The sequence below is a fragment of the Panthera uncia genome, assembly GCF_023721935.1.
Source record: "Panthera uncia isolate 11264 chromosome B3 unlocalized genomic scaffold, Puncia_PCG_1.0 HiC_scaffold_1, whole genome shotgun sequence".
NCBI lineage: Eukaryota > Metazoa > Chordata > Mammalia > Carnivora > Felidae > Panthera > Panthera uncia.
In genome coordinates, this window is record NW_026057582.1 from 8,026,480 (window position 1) to 8,045,084 (window position 18,605).

Sequence of the window (18,605 nt, forward strand, 5' to 3'; positions counted from 1 at the left end):
TTCCTAGATAGTTGTCTAATGTTGACAGATGCCCATGTTACAGAGGCTGTCATTGCCTGTATACAGTTTAAAACACTTTGGTATATTTTAAGTTGTTTACTTTTATTGTATAGCTTACATGCTAATTGTGAAAAATTCAAATGGGAAAGAAATAAAGATGAAATATACATATGTATGTAAAATATATTAAGTATGAACAGCCCTTAATCTCATCTCTCCCAGAGATAACAATATGGTATGCAAATTTCAAACTTTTAATTATGGAAATAACCCATGAAATAAGCCATTCTGAACTATTTTTGGTCTTATATGATGGGCCTCTTTAGAGTCACACATTCTAAATTTTTCTCTTAGAATTGTTATGAATATATGAAAAACATGAGTAGAGGCACGAATCTTGAATGACCATCGCTTCCTGCACTAGTTTATTGGTTTAATAGGAAATAGTAGAGAAGGTTGTGTTCCTCCTTCCCACCCTGTCCCTGTAGGGGTGAGGAGCAAATGGGAGAGGAAAGAAAATTGAAATTGGGGGGAGAATAAGTTTTAACACTGATTTTAAGGGAACTTTGGAGCATCCAGACAGAGATGCTCAGGAGGCGGTGGGAGCTGTGTATTGTTAACCTTAAAAATAAAACTGCCAGTTACTTTACCAACAAAAATTGTTTCTGTTTTTGTTTTTTTTATAGCAGAGAATTGCAATCTGGGACAAGTAAGCTACATTAAAACCCTAGGCAAGTCTGGAGAACAAAGGAGGAGTAAGCTGTTTTACAGAGGAGAGAGGGAAGTTGGGAGGGCCTTTATAAACCAAAAGTCCATTGGAGTAAACTGGGAGTTCAAAGTGGAGTGGCCCTTCTTTGGCTGAGCTGTGAAGTCTCTTCCTGGCTGGGCTGTTGTGGGGGCGGGGAAAGGAGGAACATTTCCTACCTCCTGTTGGGACAGGACTTAGTAGCTCAGGCCGAATGGACCTGGAAGGTAGGTCTCTTCTTGTTGGGTCTGCAGCTGACCACCAGCAGTAGGGACTTGAGAACTCTCCCTGCTGGCCTCCCGGCTCCATTTTAAATGAGGTTTCCTTTTATTTCTTTTCACAATATGGATAGTATGGAGCTGAGGAAGAGCCAGGGCCAAAGATTTGGACGTTTTCAGAGTATCAGTAGTGACTAAGACAGAAAGCACACAAGGTGCGTGGTTAGTCTGTCGACTAGACTGAGAAACCAAAAAGGCTGAAGATGCAACTTAGGCGAATACCGACATTGAGTGGTGAAGGGTTGGAGAGAAGAGTGAGAGGAAGCATGAAGAGTGGTAAAGAAGCGAAGTAAAGTTAGAATCCCCAAAAGGGAAGTGGCCATAGGAGTTAGAGCTGAGAACTCAAGGGGAGGGGAGGACTGCGTATTGTTCATTGTTGTTGGCAGTTCTTTTTGGCAGAGTTAAGAGCGGTGTCACAGGAGCTGAGGGTTAGAAGGCAGGTAGTAGTTGGTGGTGAGGAAATGGCTGCCTTGGCTACCCAGAGAGGATGACTAGAGGGCATAGGGAGTCAAGGTGGGGGATTTTATTCTGCTTCTGAAGATAATAGCGACCGTTTATTAAGCACCTTCCATCTCTGTATACTGTAGTGGGTGATTTTATGTAGGTTTTCTTGCTCTAAGTTGGGTGCAACCATTTCCATTTTACCATGAGGTTAAGTAACTTACTCAGGTTTAGGATTAGCAGTGCGGCGAGATTTTAAACCTAAGTCTTTCCAACTCCTATGTGCTTTTTGTACATCACACTGGTTCAAAAGATTCAGGAAAGCAGAGCTTCTAAAAACACTAGCAGCACTGGGTTCACCTGGGATCTTTGGTAACATGCAGACTTGTGGCCCCTTGCCTTTAGATTCTTGTTCTAAAAACCCAAGAATCTGCATTTTTAGGAAGCATCCTGCGGGAGTCTGACACATATTGTCCTTGACTGAAATTTGAAAAACTGGTACAAAGGGATTGAGAAGTTTTCTATCATAGAAAGTTTGTTCTATAAGCCAGCTCCTAAGCCCATGTGCTGTTTTTTTGAGACTTACTGGTGTTACTACATCGTTTTGATTTGCCTCTTACATATTTTCACAATGGAGAATTTTGTATTTCTTTTTTATAGTTTCTGGAATGATTCATTGAAGAGCTTTTGAAAGTTAACTTTTCTGATCTCAGTTGCCATATCTGTAAAACGGGCACAAAAATACCTGGTTCAGAGGGCTATTGTGATGATTTAATGCAATAACGTGGGTATGAGATAGTATAGTGCAGTGTCCTGTATGTAATAAGCGCTAATCAAGTGTTAATTGGTCCAAGTTGGGTCTTGCTAATTTTTATGCTCTATTTTATCTCTTTGAATTCTGATGCCTTGGTTTAAACTAATGAGGATATATTTCCTAGTTAGTCTTATGGTATTAAAGAAAAACATCAAGTTATGTTTGATGATGATCAAAACATAACTTGATGTTTTTCTGTCTGCATACTGTCAAACACCTTGGAATCCCTAAGAGTGCTCATCATTGTGCTAGGTAGGCACTGTGGAAGATAAAGAGCAATAGTCAACATTTATAAGGTGTGTACTTGGTATCAGGAACTGTGTTGGTAGCTTTCCATGTTATTACCTCATTTATGCTCACAATAAGTCTATGAAATAGATACTATCCCGTTTTATGGATGAGGAAATTGAGATTCAAGAACTTGTCCAAGACCACCCAACTAGTCAGTGATTGAGCTAGGACCAGAACACATGCTCTTTTAAAGGAGTGTCCTTCAAACATTTGCCCAATTTTCTCTTAAAATTTTTGAAAAATTACCATATTCCTTGTGCATTTTAAAACTGACCTAACAGTTTGAGTCCCCTGGGTGGCTTATCGGTTAATCGTCTGACATCGGCTCAGGTCACGATCCCATGGCTCGAGAGTTCAAGCCCCGCGTCGGGCTCTGTGCTGACAGCTTTGAGCCTGGAGCCTGCTTTCGATTCTGTGTCTCCCTCTCTCTCCTCTCCTCCCCCGCTTGCACTCTGTCCCTCTCTAAAATAAATAAACATTAAAAAAAAATTAAAATTGACTTAACGGTTATGCGTCTGACTTTTGATTTTTGGCTTAGGTCATGATCTCATGGTCCTGAGGTCGAACCCCATGTTGGGCTCTGTTTTGACAGCACGGATTCTCTCTCTCCACTCCGTGTGTGTGTGTGTGTGTGTGTGTGTGTGCGTGTGTGTGTGCGCGCGCGTGTGCGCGCGCTCTCAAAATAAATATTAAAGTAAAATTGACTTAAAAGGTTTTCATTATAAATTTTGATTAAAAAAAAAAAGCAATTCACCCAAGGACATTTGAAAATCTAATTGGCTTTTTTAATCAATACGTGAATCAATCAGCACCACACCTAGCTTGTATGGGGCGCTCCAAAGTTGTGCAAAAGGTAAGGTTTTTATAGGAAGGAGGGAGGAGGTTGGGGCAAGAAGTTATTAGCAAAAGAAAAGATTGTTTCAGGCCAGAACTTCTTTCCTTAGGGGAGAAGAAGGGAGAGTCTTACGTGGATTACCTCATCTTCCTCTAGGGGAGAGGATTACCTCCTTGGTGCCAACCAGAAAATCCAGATTGATTGGCTTAAAATTTCACTCTTGGAGAGGTTGAAACTGCAATTAAGTCTTGATTTGCTGTCCTGGTGGGCGAGTGACGCCACCTTGGCCTCTCGTCTTCTTAACAGCTTAAATAGTTGTAGAGAGTGATCCTGTGTTGTAAATATTGATATAAAAAATATATTTTTTCACCCAGTAGGATCTAAATATCTACCATTATGCATTTGAAAATGCTTGAACAAGCTCTTCATTAATAGTTGGAAATTTAACATTGTATTTTTTTCCCATTGAACTCTTATGTTCATCTTCTGCAAAATTTTATCATAACATGTATTTTATGCTTAAGTCTTTTATTGATCATGCTGTAATTTCTCTACAATAAAAACATGTAACTAAACTGAAAGAGATCATATTTTAAAACTTGCTATCAAGCTTTCTTTTGCATTAAGTAAATACTTCCTTATTCCTGTTTTTTAAATATTTATTTTTGAGAGGGAGAGAGAGACAGACCGTGCGAGGAGGAGGGCCAGAGAGAGAGAGAGGGAGACGCAGAATCTGAAGCAGGCTCCTGGCTCTGAGCTGGAGCTCTGAGCTGTCAGCACAGAGCCCAGTGTGGGGCTCGAACTCACGAACTCGCGCATCAGAACGATATGACTTGAGCTGAAGTCAGATGCCTAACGGACTGAGCCATCTAGGTGCCCCTCCTTATTCCTTTTAAATTTAATTCCTTTTAATTCCCATTTTAATTCCTTTAATTTCTTCACTTTCTGTTTTTTGAGTTTTATAGTGGTCTTCTTAGTAGTTCTCTAGGCCTTACCATATTAATCTTATCAGTATTTCCTTCGGGTAATCGTTAGGCTTTAAGTGTTAAGATTTTTCCTCTGGACTGTGTTGTTATAAGTGTGCAGTTGATCAAAACGATATGAATATGTTTGAAAAATTAAACTTAAAAATTTCTCTTGGAAATACCTTTCTTAATGATGTGGCTAGGTGGTTTTCCCCCTCTTCCCTGATTAGCTTATGTATCTATAGATGAATATACTTAACTAGAGTTTGATAGGGCTCATTATAAATTTCCTTCCAAGTTTTTGAAATAGTTGTAAGCTTGACAAATGCTGATGTCATAAAGAAATAGATGAGACTTGAAGGGATTTTGCAGTAGCAACATGGCTTAGTTCTTTGAGTGCCATACCAAAAATATGTATAAGATAGGGAAACAGTAGCAAACTTAATGCTGGTCCTGCCTGGAGATTTTTATACCCTGGGCGGTGCACGAAGGAGGAATCGGGAAGGGAAAAGGTAGGCCTTTCTGGCTAAGTCGGGGCAGGGAGATTGTACAAGGGAATACAGGAGAGGCAATCCAACGTGGTGCCACCGTTAAGTACTCTTCTCAGGAAGATCGATGAGCTTTAGCACAGAATATATTTGGAATGTGAGCACCTGGATGTGTTTCCCTTAAAACAATCCCCAAGTACTCTTCAGAAAGTCTGTAAGATTACACAAACACCAGCATGAAGAAAGCCTTTTAAAGTGGTAACCTCCAATGCCAAAACACCAGCCAGTCCAAATCTCAACATTCAGTGTTAGCTTGGTAACAAAGAATTATGACACTGCGGTTACCATGGCACGCAGGAAGTGCCACACGTATAAACTGGCATTTAGTGAACGTGTGTTATCTTAATTTAATGTGAAAAGTACATTATCGAGAAATACATTTAATTATTCTGTTACCTATATTTACATCCATCCTGTCTTCCTTCTGTTGTAATCTCGTTTGCCTTACCACGCTATTGAAATTGCTCTCACTGGGATCACCGGTGGCCTTAATATCACAGGATCCGGTGGACATTTAAAAATGTTTGGCCTCTTGTTACCTTTTGTTGCCCAGGACCCCTCTTTTTATAGTGGTCTTTCCGTGATTTTCTGGGAACGTAAGACTTGATTTTCCTTCTATTTCTGTTTGCTTTTTTCTAGTTTGCAGGTGCGTCTTTCATAAACCAATTCTTTGTTCTTAAATGTTGGGGTGCTTATCAGGATTCTGTCATAGGCCTCTTGTCATCTAACTCTACCTAAGTTTCCAAAGGCTGTCTCTCGTCACCCTAGGGCTTCAGCCCAGATGGCTCCCCTGATAATCGAGACCAGAATAGCCAGCGGCCTCTGACGTCTCCACCTAGATGTCTGCTCTTGGGAACTGAACTTCTCCGCTTCCTCTAACCTGCTTCTCCAGGTTTTTTCAATGTAAATAGCACTGTCTAACCAGTTGCCCGGGTCAGCACCCTGGGAGTCATCCTTCAGTCCTTTTTTTTTTTTTTTTTAATTTCTCATGATGCCAATTCTACTTCCTAATAAACTACAAAAATCTGTCCACTTCTAACCACCCTCAGTGTCACTGTCCTCGCCAAACCAATTTCCCTGGCTTCTCTTACTCATAACAACCTTTCTGTCTGAATTTTGCTTTCCTCCAATACATGCTCGGTGTGGTGGCAGAAGTGGTTTGCTGAAAGTTCCAATCTCATCGTGGTCCCCTGCTTAAAATCTTTCAATGGCTTCACTCTGCTCTTGAGATAAATGTCAGACTCCTGAACATGAATTACAAGGCTGTTTGGACTCCCTCTCCCTTATCTATGTAGCTTTATCTTTGGCTCCTCACCCTAGCACACTGCACTAGAGTCTAGAGTAACCTTTCCTTTTCAAAAAGTCTTGCGTCTCTGACCTCTGCTTTCTCTGAATCCTGTCACACGCCGTAGTCTGTGTGGACCACTTTGGTTAACTCCTCAGCCTTCTCTGGTCTCACTTTGCAATAGTACTGCCTCTGGTGCCAGGACGGGTTCTATTATATGCTCAAATACTACAGTGTATTTCGTCTTTCATGTAGCTCATCACATCTTAATTATGTGTGTCTTCCATGGTAAGCTATTTAGTAAATTTCGTGAGGATGGGGAGTCTTTATCTTGGACTCTTTCTTTTTCTTTTCATTTTTTTAAAAATAGTTTTTAAATTTTATTTTTGAGTGAGCGAGCACGAGCAGGGGAGGGGCAGAGAGAGAGAGGGAGACACAGAATCTGAAGCAGACTCCAGGCTCTGAGCTGTCAGCACATAGCCTGATGTGGGGATCGAACTCATGAGCCGTGAGATCATAACCTCAGCCGCAGTTGGACGCTTAATCGACTGAACTACCCGGGTGCCCCCTCGACTCTGCTTTCTTAATCCCTAGTGTCTGACACCTATATGAGCATATTCAGCATCTTTGAGTAAGTTACCAATTTTGAATTCTTGTCCCTGTGATTTCAAAATGTACATGTTTTTTCTCTTTAGTGTCTCAATGAGATCCTGGAGTCGGCAGATGCGCCTTTAGAAGTCACTGAAGGATTCATACAGTCAATTTCTCTGTCAGTTCCATGGGGCTCCTTGCTACAGGATAATTGTGCACTGGAAGTGAAAGGGCTAGAAATGGTCTTCCGGCCTAGACCTCGCCTAGGTACGTGTGTTGTGTTTGTTTGATTTGTTTCTATTTGTATTCCTCAGAGATTGGGAAAGTAACCTAATTGTATTAAATTCAGTATTTAATTTATTACTTAGCATTGTATTTGTGAGCTTTTCAGTAGATAAAAATATTAGGACTTGGGTGTGTGTGATTTTACCTTTAGGATTACTTCTCGCCCTATTTACCTGCAGGAACTTTGGTATAATGATGATTTGGTTTAATTATTTGTTACTGATTATCTAAAGTGACTCGTGTTTTAAAGATTCGGAGTATTGTGCCAGAAAGAAAGGAATTGCTCAAAGATCGATGGAGAAATGTTAAAAGGACACAGGATTGGGCTTTAGGGGCTCTCATTGGCCAAATCTGGGAATACTTGAGTAAACAAAGAATAATGGCAATAATGGATTATAGCACACTAAATTAAAACAAAATTTCTCTTTAAGTTTATATTGTTATAAATAAGTAATCAGTATGTAAGAGAGGCAGGAAGAAGGGAAAGCTCTTTATTGCAGTAGGATACCTAGTTCATAGAGTAGAAAAAGATGATAGACCATAACCATGTTTTTGGCCACCATGGCAAAAAAAAAAAAAACCAAAAAACAAAAAACAAACAAAAAAAAGCACTTGATACAGGTGATAATCATCAATGAATTCTAACATCGTTTGGTGAAAGTTGTTGAGGAGCTTTATATTTAGATGGTATCAGCATACCTCCCATCGATTTTACATATTATTTACAAAGAGAAAAATGTTTCTTTCACGATGAAAGAAATTGACAGTCATCACAACAACCTAGTGATCAAACTTAATCTCATTGATAGTGGATCAAACCGACATCATGTGTGCCCTGATGTGATGGCTGAGGAGGACACATCATATATGTACCGTTCCTGTTAAAAGTGCTTAATCTGAATCAGATTATAAGGAAGAAGGCAGACAAATCCAAAATAAGGAAATTCTACAGACTCACTGGTTGGTAGTCTTTCGAAGTGTCCGTATCACGAAAGACAAGAAAGGTGGAGGAATTGTTCCAGATGAAAAAGACTAAGACACTGCAATAGTTAATCGTGTGTTTTTGCTTTTGCTACGAAGGATGTTACTGAGACAGCTAGGGAAATTTGGGTGTGGCCTGTAAGGAAGATAATATTTTGCCAGGGTTATGTTTCTTGGGAGTGTTATCCTTACTGAGCTTTTGCTGGGGAATGTTCATTGTATTCTTAGGAGTTGTATGCTCAAGTATTTAGGAGTGAGTGTTAGGATGCCTGAGGTTTACCTTCAGATAGTTCAGCAAAAGGATGAGAGTTTGTGTGTATTTGTGTGCGTGTGACACAGTCATGATGAGTCTAAGTGAAGGCTGTGTGGGTGTTCATGGTACCATTCTTTCACCTCTTTCTTAGGATTGAAAATTTTCAGAAGAAAACTTGGGGAGGGAAAAGCTTTAAAGTGGTAGTAAGTCATTATTTACAAGTACGTGTGTGTGGTATAGCTTTAATTACATGTGTGATGTTTTCCGACGTATCCAACGTGTATAGTGCTTCTTAGATGCCACATACTGTTCTAAATGCTGTACAAATATTATTTTATAATAGCTCTTTGAAATAGATATTTTTTATTATCTCCATTTTACAGAACAGGGAATTGAAGCAGAGGTAGATTCCAGACTTGTCCAAGGTCACGGCTAGTTAAGTGGGAAGATGGGATCTGAACCCAGGCAACCTAGTTGTGGAGTCCCTGTTCTGAACCGCCGTGTGATGTTGTATCTTAAGATTTTCTACTTCGGAGTGTGTGTGTAGCGTATGTGTATTTTCTAAACCAATAGAGTCGTGACGTGAATCATCTTAAATTCTGAATTTGAATTCTTTCAGTGGCAAGTGATGTTTACCAAGATATACCTGGCGAATTATAAGCCCAAGTGCTGTCTGGAACACCAAAGTTTAAAGTGTACTTCCTGGAATAGTGGCACCTGTAGTTTGAAAAGTGGTAGTCTGTGCATGGAAGTCCTCCTTGATAATGGCATTTAATTAACAATAATATTTTTTTAACCATGATGACTAGATATAATAATACTTTCTCTGTGGAAAGTCAGATATTCTCCCTTACTTTAAAAATATTCCATGAGAAGGGCTTTTAACTTCCATTTTTGGAAGGCAAGAATTCTAGTGATCTCTGTCACTTTGTTTTGGATAACGTAAGAGAGAGTGGTGCAGCTCTCTGATGAGGGGAGATCTAGAAAGGATTTTTCCCAGTTCATATATCCCTCCAAGGATGCTTTTCTGTCTTGTCTACATTTCTGCTCCCCTTCCAAAGCCTCGGCCGAGCACCAGCCCTGCCAGAGTTCCTGTTACCTTCTGTCAGTGAGAAGAATTAACCTCTCGATTCAGCCGTGTTCTCTGTTGACCCTGCATAGTTGCTTGCTAATTCATCTTAACCGCAACATATTTCTTCTATTGTAGGCTCTGGGAGGGCAGAATTAATATTTTTTGGATCCCTTACAGCAGGGTCGGCTAACTCTGGCCTCTAGGCCAAATTTGGTCTGTCTTATTTTTGTAAATCGGTGTAGGAACACTACCATACTCATTCGTTTATTCTCTCTGCTGCTTTTGCACCAGAGTGAGAGAGTTGAGTCATCACGGTAGAGACCAAAGGACCCACAAAACCTGAAATCTGTGCCGTCTGACCCTTGCCAAAGAAGTTTGCTGACCTCTATTCTGTAGACTTTTAAACAGTACCATGCATGCATTAAATATTTGTTGAACGAATTCGCGAATTAACATTTGGCAGATGTGTATCATTTAATGAGAACACAGGTCTCTGGACATGTGTTCTGTGATCTTTTATTTTTTCTTCTCAGTTATTATAAGGTGGTGGTTGAATCTCTTGCAAGAGTGATTTCTAGAGTATTCTTTTTTTTTTTAATTTTTTTTTTTAATGTTTTTTTTAAATTTATTTTTGAGAGAGAGAGAGAGACAGAGCATGAGCAGGGGAGGGTCAGAAAGAGAGGGAGATACAGAATCCGAAGCAGGCTCCAGGCTCTGAGCCGTCAGCACAGAGCCCGACGCGGGGCTCGAACTCACAGACCGCGAGATCATGACCTGAGCCGAAGCCGGACGCTCAACCGACTGAGCCACCCAGGCGCCCCGATTTCTAGAGTATTCTATGCCGAGGGAACATCATGATGCTAAATATCTCTTGGAGGATTAAGAATTCACTTATTTCAAATGTGGCATTTTATGAAATGGCTTTGTTGGAACTATGAGAAGTTATTTAGAATTCATCTATATTTTCTGCAGCAACTGGTTCTGAGCCTATGTATTGGTCAAGTTTCATGACCAGCAGTATGCAGTTGGCAAAAGAATGTCTTAGCCAGAAATTAACGGATGAACAAGGAGAAGGATCCCAGCCTTTTGAAGGACTTGAAAAGTTTGCTGAAACCATTGAAACAGGTTTGGCATTATTGAGTATTTTCAAAAATTTTAGATTTTTGTTTTGTTTTTAGTATATTAGTACCTTTTATTTAGTAAGTCTCACATAAGGTAAATCCGTTGGAGTGATTTGTTTTTAAACAGAATTACTGTTCTCACTTCAAAACTTTAGAATTGAGGTTATTTTAAATATTGTATCTGATTTAATTTCAGGTCCTTTGTGTCCTAGTTTCTCCTGTTTATTTTATTGTGCTTGTGTAAGGGATTTTAATTCAGCGGAGAGCGTTAGCTCTACCCAAGTGTCTGTTGAGATATGACATAGTAGGTGCTCAGTAAGACAAAATATTTATTACCAAACTTAAGGTTTGGGGATTTTTAAGGAAAGAAATACAACTTTTTTATTTTGTATTCCTTTCATTAGAAGTTTTTATTGAGTATACATATGGTCTCATGTTGACGGTGACCTGTTTCCTCTAGTGCTAAGAAGAGTAAAAGTCACTTTTATAGACACTGTCTTGAGAATCGAACACGTGCCAGAAAATTCCAAAACTGGAACTGCACTTGAAATTCGAATAGAAAGGTAAGACTTCTTATCTCTGAGAATAAATGACCCTATTCTTTTCTTTTATAAATGGTAAGATCTAAGTCTCTCATTAGATTTTATGATGCTTTTAGAGATTAGAGGTGATACTGTTAATACATTGTATGATTTCACAGTAAAGCACTGCTGTCCAAGATATGTTCTAATCCCATTATTGAAAACTTAAAATGCCAGTTGGGGTATAATTTGTATATAATACTGAATTCAAAGCAAATGGTTCTGTTTTTAGTTAGTATCAAATAAAAATCATGAATAGTTGAGCGCTGCTGAATTTAAGGCACTCCTGTTGGAGTTTTTTCATGTGAGCGATGTGTTGTTTTGGCATGTCTCATTAGTATGAGGGGCTTTTTTGCTTTCCTTTGCTTGGTCTAAGTGCTGCTTTGCATGAAAAAGCTGCTGCTGTTTTCTTTGAGGATTCTGTGAGAGTATCTTAAAGTCAATATGCGTGATAGTGATTTCCTTAAAAATATAGAAACCAGCACTTAGTTTTGTGTTTTTGCCTGCTTGGAACCTTCTAAACAGCTCTGAAACAGAGATGATTCATGTACACACTTTTGAGTGTTGATTTGAGGTTGTCACTGTTCGCATGTGTTTTGATGTGCTACGAATGCCTGCAGAAACACACAGGATGAAATATGTACACCGAGCACCAAAGACACTTAGTGCTCAGTATACGGCCCTGTCGTATACAGATCTGCTGGGGGGTTTGCCAGATTTTGAGCAGATACGGTTTCTGTCTTTCGCAAAACATCGTATGTATTAGTGAAACGGTTATTATTGTTTTTAATATTCATTTATTTTTGAGAGAGAGCGAGCTTGAGCAGGGGAAAGGCAGAGAGAGAGGCACAGAGAGAGAATCCCAGGCAGGCTCCACGCTGTCAGCGTAGAGCCTGACGTGGGACTCGATCTCGCCACTGTGAGTCCATGACCTGAGCCGTCAATCAGGAGTTGGACGCTTCACCCACCGAGCCACCCAGGGGTTCCGTGAAAGTTCTTGTCAACAGAATTTTGAAATTAGGTTGCATTTCCCTGAAATGGTACATTAAAAAGCTACTGAAATCTCACGCACGTAGAACTACTTTCTGTATTTCGTTTAAACTGAACTCCTGGAATGAACAGTCGGAAGGGTTCAAGAAATGCCATTCATGTCAGACACGTGACTTGGAGCCAAGATAGGTTTGTGAGGGAGCACGGGGATTGTTTTCCTGGAGGCGAACTTTAGGCAGTTATTAATCCCGTCTCCCCCCCGCCAGCTTAGGACCCCCTAAAATTACCCTTCCCGTGGCTGAGGTCTCTTGGTGAAAACGTTTTCCCGTAGTAAAGCACCGTAATGCTGACCACGTTACCTTTTCTCATTTTCTCAGTTGTGCTAACACTTGAACAATCCTTTAAGTGAAAAGGCTGTGTGTGTTTCTTAGGCTTGCCAGTAGGTTTTCTCCGGAGCGTCGTGCAAATGCTCTTGTTTTGAACGTGCAGGACCGTGTACTGTGACGAAGCTGCTGACGAGTCTGCAGGAATGAACGTGCATCAGCCCACAGCGTTTGCGCACAAGTTGCTGCAGCTCTCCGGAGTGGCCCTCTTCTGGGATGAGTTTTCCGCGTCAGCAAAATCCTCCCCAGTGTGTTCAACTGCACCAGTGGTAAGAAAAACCAAACAAAAAATCAAACGCTAAATCCTAGATTTGTAAAAGGTTTAAATGGGGGCTGTTAGGTTTTGCTGGGGTATACAGATCCGTCTGATCTGGAAGTTAACACAAATATTCAGCGATGCCTACCTTTCGTGGTTTTTAAAATACTCCTATTTACGATTGATGCCTTTCCTACCTGTGAGGTGTGTAACATCGGATACTGTGTTTTGGGGGAAAGTGGTATGATGACCGTGAATACCCTTTTAGGATAAAATCCCAAGCAGTGTTCACATTACCTTACATAATGAACAGTGCTGAAAACTTACAGCTTAAAAGGGTTTTATAATTAGGAACGTTTTATTAATCCTTTCTGAGAGTAGAGAGTCCTTTCATAAATCAGTCCTTCCAGAATTTATCTTTTGCATTATTTCAGATTTTCATGATTACAGAATGTCTATTTTTTCTTATTGCTGTAATTTGAATAGATACTGTGCTTTTTTCCATAAAGTCCTTTTCCATGATTTGCCTTTATTACTACTGTTTCATGCCAGCTATAAGATACTGGTTTATTCATGGTCACGTAATAAGTTTTTCATGTCAAATATTTTACTCTTATGCTGACATTTGTATTTTGCATTTCATTTTATTTACACTAAGGTATTTTAAAGAATTACTTTATTCTTTTTTTTAATTTTATTTTTTGTTTTTTAAAACTTACATCCAAATTAGTTAGCATCTAGTGAAACGATGATTTCAGGAGTAGATTGCTTAGTGCCCCTTCCCCACTTAGCTCATTCCCCCTCCCACAACCCCTCCAGAAACCCTCAGTTTGTTCTCCATATTTATGAGTCTCTTATGCTTTGTCCCCCTCCCTGTTTTTATATTGCTTTTGTTTCCCTTCCCTTATGTTCATCTCTTTTGTCTCTTAAAGTCTTCATATTAGTGAAGTCGTATGATTTTTGTTTTTCTCTGACTAATTTCACTTAGCATAATACCCTCCAGTTCCATCCACGTAGTTGCAAATGGCAAGATTTCATTCTTTTTGATGGCCGAGTAATACTCCATTGTGTGTGTGTGTGTGTGTGTGTGTGTGTGTATATATGTACACACACATACACATATATATATATATACACATAATACATATACACATATATATACACACCACATCTTCTTCATCCATCCATAGGTGGACATTTGGGCTCTTTCCAGACTTTGGCTATTGTCAATAGAGCTGCTATAAACATGGGGGTGCATGTGTCCCTTCGAAGCAGCACACCTGTATCCCTTGGATAAATGCCTAGTAGTGCAGTTGCTGGTTCGTTAGGGTGGTTTTAGTTTTAGTTTTTTGAAGAACCTCCATACTGTTTTCCAGAGTGGCTGCACCGGCTTGCATTCCCAAGAATTATTTTATTCTTATTGCCTCATTGTAGGAAACTGAGCCAAAGCTGTCACCTAGCTGGAATCCCAAAATTGTCTATGAGCCACACCCACAACTAACTAGAAATTTACCAGAGATGGCACCCTCTGACCCAGTGCAGGTTGGAGGGCTGATCGGTAGGTTGGAGTTGAGTCTCACGTTGAAACAGAATGAAGTACTTCCTGGAGCTAAGGTAAGTGTTCGTTTTATTTTCTACAGTAAGACAAACCAGAGTACAAGCATTCTTTAATCTGTGCAGCGTTCTCACCGATTGGTCACTGTGGATTGTCTTGTAACTAGGGTGCCCACTGTCCTGGAGTCAGCGTTCTTACTCTCTGCTGGGGCCTCTGTCCTCCCGTCTTAAGGCTCACGTGAGGAATGCCTTTGCCCTTCTGCTGCTGCTTGGGTTTAGCACTGTCTCCTACACTGGAGCGGTTCAGAAACATTCGTTAGTTCAGAAACTAGCAATTTATTAAGGAATCTGTTATCACAAAAGTAAGTTTAGGAGAAGAGATTTGGAAAGCAAGAAGTTGGCCGTAGAAGGTGCTTAATTGTATGCGTGTAAAAATGCCCACCTTTGTGTGTTTTGAACAGAATGACTGTTTTTATGTTGTGGAATATTTATGAAAAGAGATTGACTCCCCCCCCCCATGGTAACTCATGGCTTTTGAAGAGCTTGTAAAGACAACACCTGTTTTGTAGGGAGCAGTATTGGGCGGTCTGCTGGGGAATCAGGAAGCTTGTGTTTGTGTAGCTGGTTAAAAACGTATTTGTGGCGTGTTATTTTCAAACTTTGAAAACTAATTTGCTGTATAATCTGTGTAAAATGTAGTTTAAATTAAGAAGACGTCAGGATTTAGTCATTTTACTCACTGTGCTAACTAGCTGTAGGTGTTTGAGTGCCGTGTGCCAGGCCCTGTGCAACTTCTCGGGGAGATGCAAAGAAGAGTGGAGTACTGTCTTCGCCTTAATACAGCGTATAATGAGAGCTATAGAGATTGCTGGGGGGAGGGGCATGGGAGAGGGAGCAACTGAGCGCACGTGAATGCATGTAGGGTTTTCAGAGGATTGAAGGATCTCCAGCAACCCGTCCTTGGGTTGGCACTCCTGGCTAGAGGTGGAGGCGGGGGAAGGGGATAATCAGAACCTCAGCCTTCCTATTTCCGAGGACTCCCTCTCCTTCGTTTAGTGCTCTGTCCTACCCTAGGTGCTAGGACCTCCTTTCTCCAGTTCTTAAAAGCCTCTTCATAAAATAACACAAGAAAGCTGTAGGTGTGTTTAAACCCTCAGGGAATCCCCCGACGTGCTAAAATCCTTGGGAAACTAACACACTCCTGCCTCTGGGAGGGGTAGGGGGGTGCATTTACTGTTTCTCTAAGAAGGGAGAACCATAGTAACTTTTATAGTTCTGTTTTGATTAAATATAGTTTTCAGCATTTATATACTTGATCTTTGAGCAGACCCAGACTTTTGCACACTATGTGTTGATTTGGATAAGTGCCTTTTCGATGTTGCTTTTGGACATCTGTGTATTAGGTGGCAAATAACACCTGGAATCACTGCACGAGGGTATGATTGTCAGCCAGTGTTGATATTTGGGGATCTTACTCTCCTCGCCTATATGGTCATTGGTTTTGCAGTAGTAACTTGATTTTTTGAGTCCATATTGTTCTTATTTAATGAAAATGAAGACTAAATGGAGAAATAAAAGTTCTAGATATTAGCGTTGAGAAATGTAAATCTCATAAACGATACAGTGTAGACAAAGATGGCATTGGCTAGGGGTCCTCAAAGTGCCCGATCTGTAGTCCCTCTGATGTTCATTAGACCCACGTCTTTCAACTGTGAGCTCAAAATGTTATGAAAGATATTTTATGTTATTTTATTATTTATTTATTTATTTATTTTAGTTCTCTGAGACTGGTACCCACCCCGAACAGTGTAAGCCTTATGGTTCACATACTCAGTTTTAGCATGTACTTTCAGGAATGTGCTATCTAAGAACACAGAGGACTTGTATGTATTGAATTTATAGAGATTTCATTTCAGTTACCGTGTCATATTGAGTTTGAAATTATTTGACTTTGTTTTTTAATTTTTGTTAAAGTTTGTTTATTCGGAGAGAGAGAAAAAGCACGAGTGGGGGAGGGGCAGAGAGAGAGAATCCCATGCTGGTTGGGGCATAGTGCCCCAGCACTTAAAAAAGCAAAACCGAAAAGTGATAGTGATGATTGTTATTATTGGAGAGTGTTATTATATTCTCAGATCATGGACATTTCTCAGAGTTACTATATAATACGATATTTTTTGTTTTTAGAATCAGAGGAAATTTGTTTTTTCCCCTGGGGAAGGTGCCATTTTCCAAATATAAACGTATTTTATTAATTGAATTCCTTTTAAATTGCAAAATGGCATAAGGATAATGGGAGTGTTAGCGTTAGGACTAAGAGGAGGTGAATGAAAAGTAAGGCGGCCATAGCACATTCAACTTTTTAGAATGTGGTGTAGAGAGTGGAGTAATTGTTTTTGTCGGAATATACTCCACGGGAATCCAGATGGGACGGGGTGGGCTCTTATTTCTAGGAGGAAAATTGGACAAAGACTTGGAAAAGAGCAAGGCAGTTCACCCGATCGCCCAGCTCCGTTGGCATCTCTGCTGTGGCTTATGCTTTCCTACCTAGCGGGGAGTGGGCTTTGTGGAATACGGCGCATCTGGAGAGGCACGCTGCCGATAGGGAAGGGTCCCCAAGTGCTGTGCTAGCAAGTGGGCAAACTTGGGAAAGCCAACTTTATTTGCTATTGGTGTGACTCCAGCTTTGAGGATTATGACTCGAGTCTTGAAGTCCTGCTGGGAAGGAAAACTGTACTACTAACTTGGTATTCTTTCTTAGTGGCTGTGTCTTAAGGCCTCAAATACCTTAAATACCCTATAGTAAGCTCACAGAGACAAAAAGTGTGACGTTGGACTTGCCAACATGGAATTTCTCGGGAGGATTTTCCCTCTTAGAACAACAGTTGGATGGCTTAGAAGTCTTTTTATTTAGATTGTGTGAATTCGTGGATGGAATCTTAGGTAAAAGAATTTAAGACTGACTAATCCGTATTGATCTCCGTGCATTAAAGTATACTGGGATTTGTGGTGATGAGGTTTTAAGAGTGTTTATCCTGAGTGGTTTTGTTTTTGTTTTTTGTTTTGAAGTTGGATATTGATGGACAGATAGACTCTATTCACCTATTCCTGTCACCGAGGCAGGTGCACTTGCTTTTGGATATGTTAGCAGCTATTGCCGGACCAGGCAAGTATGGCAATGGGTTACTCTGTTGTTATTTTTAACTTTGAAATTTTTTAGTTAAGATCAAAGATGCTATGATTTCTAGCTAGCTGCTTAAAACTACTGCATTGGTCTCTGATTAATATTAAATAGTGGTAGTTCTGAATTGACTGGCATGAAGTTGCTGTTAGTATTGAACAAGTGGGTTTTGGGAGAGAGATGATTAACTCCAGATTTAATTACTGTTTTGCTTTCCTTTGCTTTCCTTTCTATACTTCCAGAAAATTCTAGCAAAATAGGATTAGGTAATAAAGATAGAAAAAACCGACCTATGCAGCAGGAAGACGAATATCGAATTCAGATGGAATTAAACCGGTATTATTTGAGAAAAGATTCCCTCTCCGTGGGTGTATCTTCAGAGCAAAGCTTTTATGAGACAGAATCTGCTCGGACACCTTCTAGCCGTGGTAAGGAACTAAGACCGTTGACACTAGATTCCTACAGTGTCATCAGAGAGCAGAGTAAACAATTTGGCTGTTGTGAAATGGAGTTTAGTAACGAAAGAACAAAAGATCTGTGCTATAAGAAGGTTTCAGTTAGTAAGTTGATCTAACCATGTCATTAATTACAGTGATGCACTGGCACATGTACCTTTTTTTGATTGTGTAGTCTTGTTTCATAAGTCATGATTTATTCTTTTTTTTTTATTCTAAGGATAGTCAATTCACAAAAATGCATACACAAAAGATAAATTGGGGATAATTATTCATTTTGTCAAATTCTTACATACTTGTATAATGATTTATGGCAGATTCCTTTAGGAACCTTTCTCTACTCTTCTATCAATTATGTGTAAATATAATGCCAAGTAAACCTGGCATTTACAGGTGTTTTACAATGTTTAAGCACTAATACCTTAAGAAGAATCACTTTAAATACAGAATGTTGAACTAAATAAATTAAAAACTAAGAAATTAAAGCGTATTCAAGCAATATTGGCCATAACAAACTTCATTCGCCTCAGGGTGAAACAACCTCCAGGAAGAAGAAAGTGAAAGGTAAATAGAATTCTAAATGATATATTCAGGTTTGTTTTTAAAGAAAAAGCTGTATCCATATGAAACCAGATATCACAAGATCTTCATACTATTTTAAAGTTGGGTTTTAGCTCCTAAACTGTCACATGACACCTAAAAA

General features: G+C 39.8%; 1 protein-coding gene across 3 annotated transcripts in view; it reads left to right on the forward strand.

Moving 5' to 3' along the window:
* The window catches only part of ATG2B (autophagy related 2B), a 74,325-nt gene that overhangs the window by 6,155 nt on the left and 49,565 nt on the right, over nucleotides 1-18,605 (forward strand). For all 3 annotated transcript variants that reach the window (XR_007453598.1, XM_049612201.1, XM_049612200.1), the window contains exons 2-8: nucleotides 6,898-7,060; nucleotides 10,357-10,509; nucleotides 10,966-11,068; nucleotides 12,566-12,728; nucleotides 14,150-14,329; nucleotides 17,336-17,432; nucleotides 17,690-17,875. Coding sequence is in view for 2 of the 3 variants with exons in the window: in XM_049612201.1 (XP_049468158.1) it covers nucleotides 6,898-7,060; nucleotides 10,357-10,509; nucleotides 10,966-11,068; nucleotides 12,566-12,728; nucleotides 14,150-14,329; nucleotides 17,336-17,432; nucleotides 17,690-17,875 (1,045 nt within the window). In the remaining variant the exon portion in view is untranslated. The remainder of the gene's footprint in view (nucleotides 1-6,897; nucleotides 7,061-10,356; nucleotides 10,510-10,965; nucleotides 11,069-12,565; nucleotides 12,729-14,149; nucleotides 14,330-17,335; nucleotides 17,433-17,689; nucleotides 17,876-18,605) is intronic.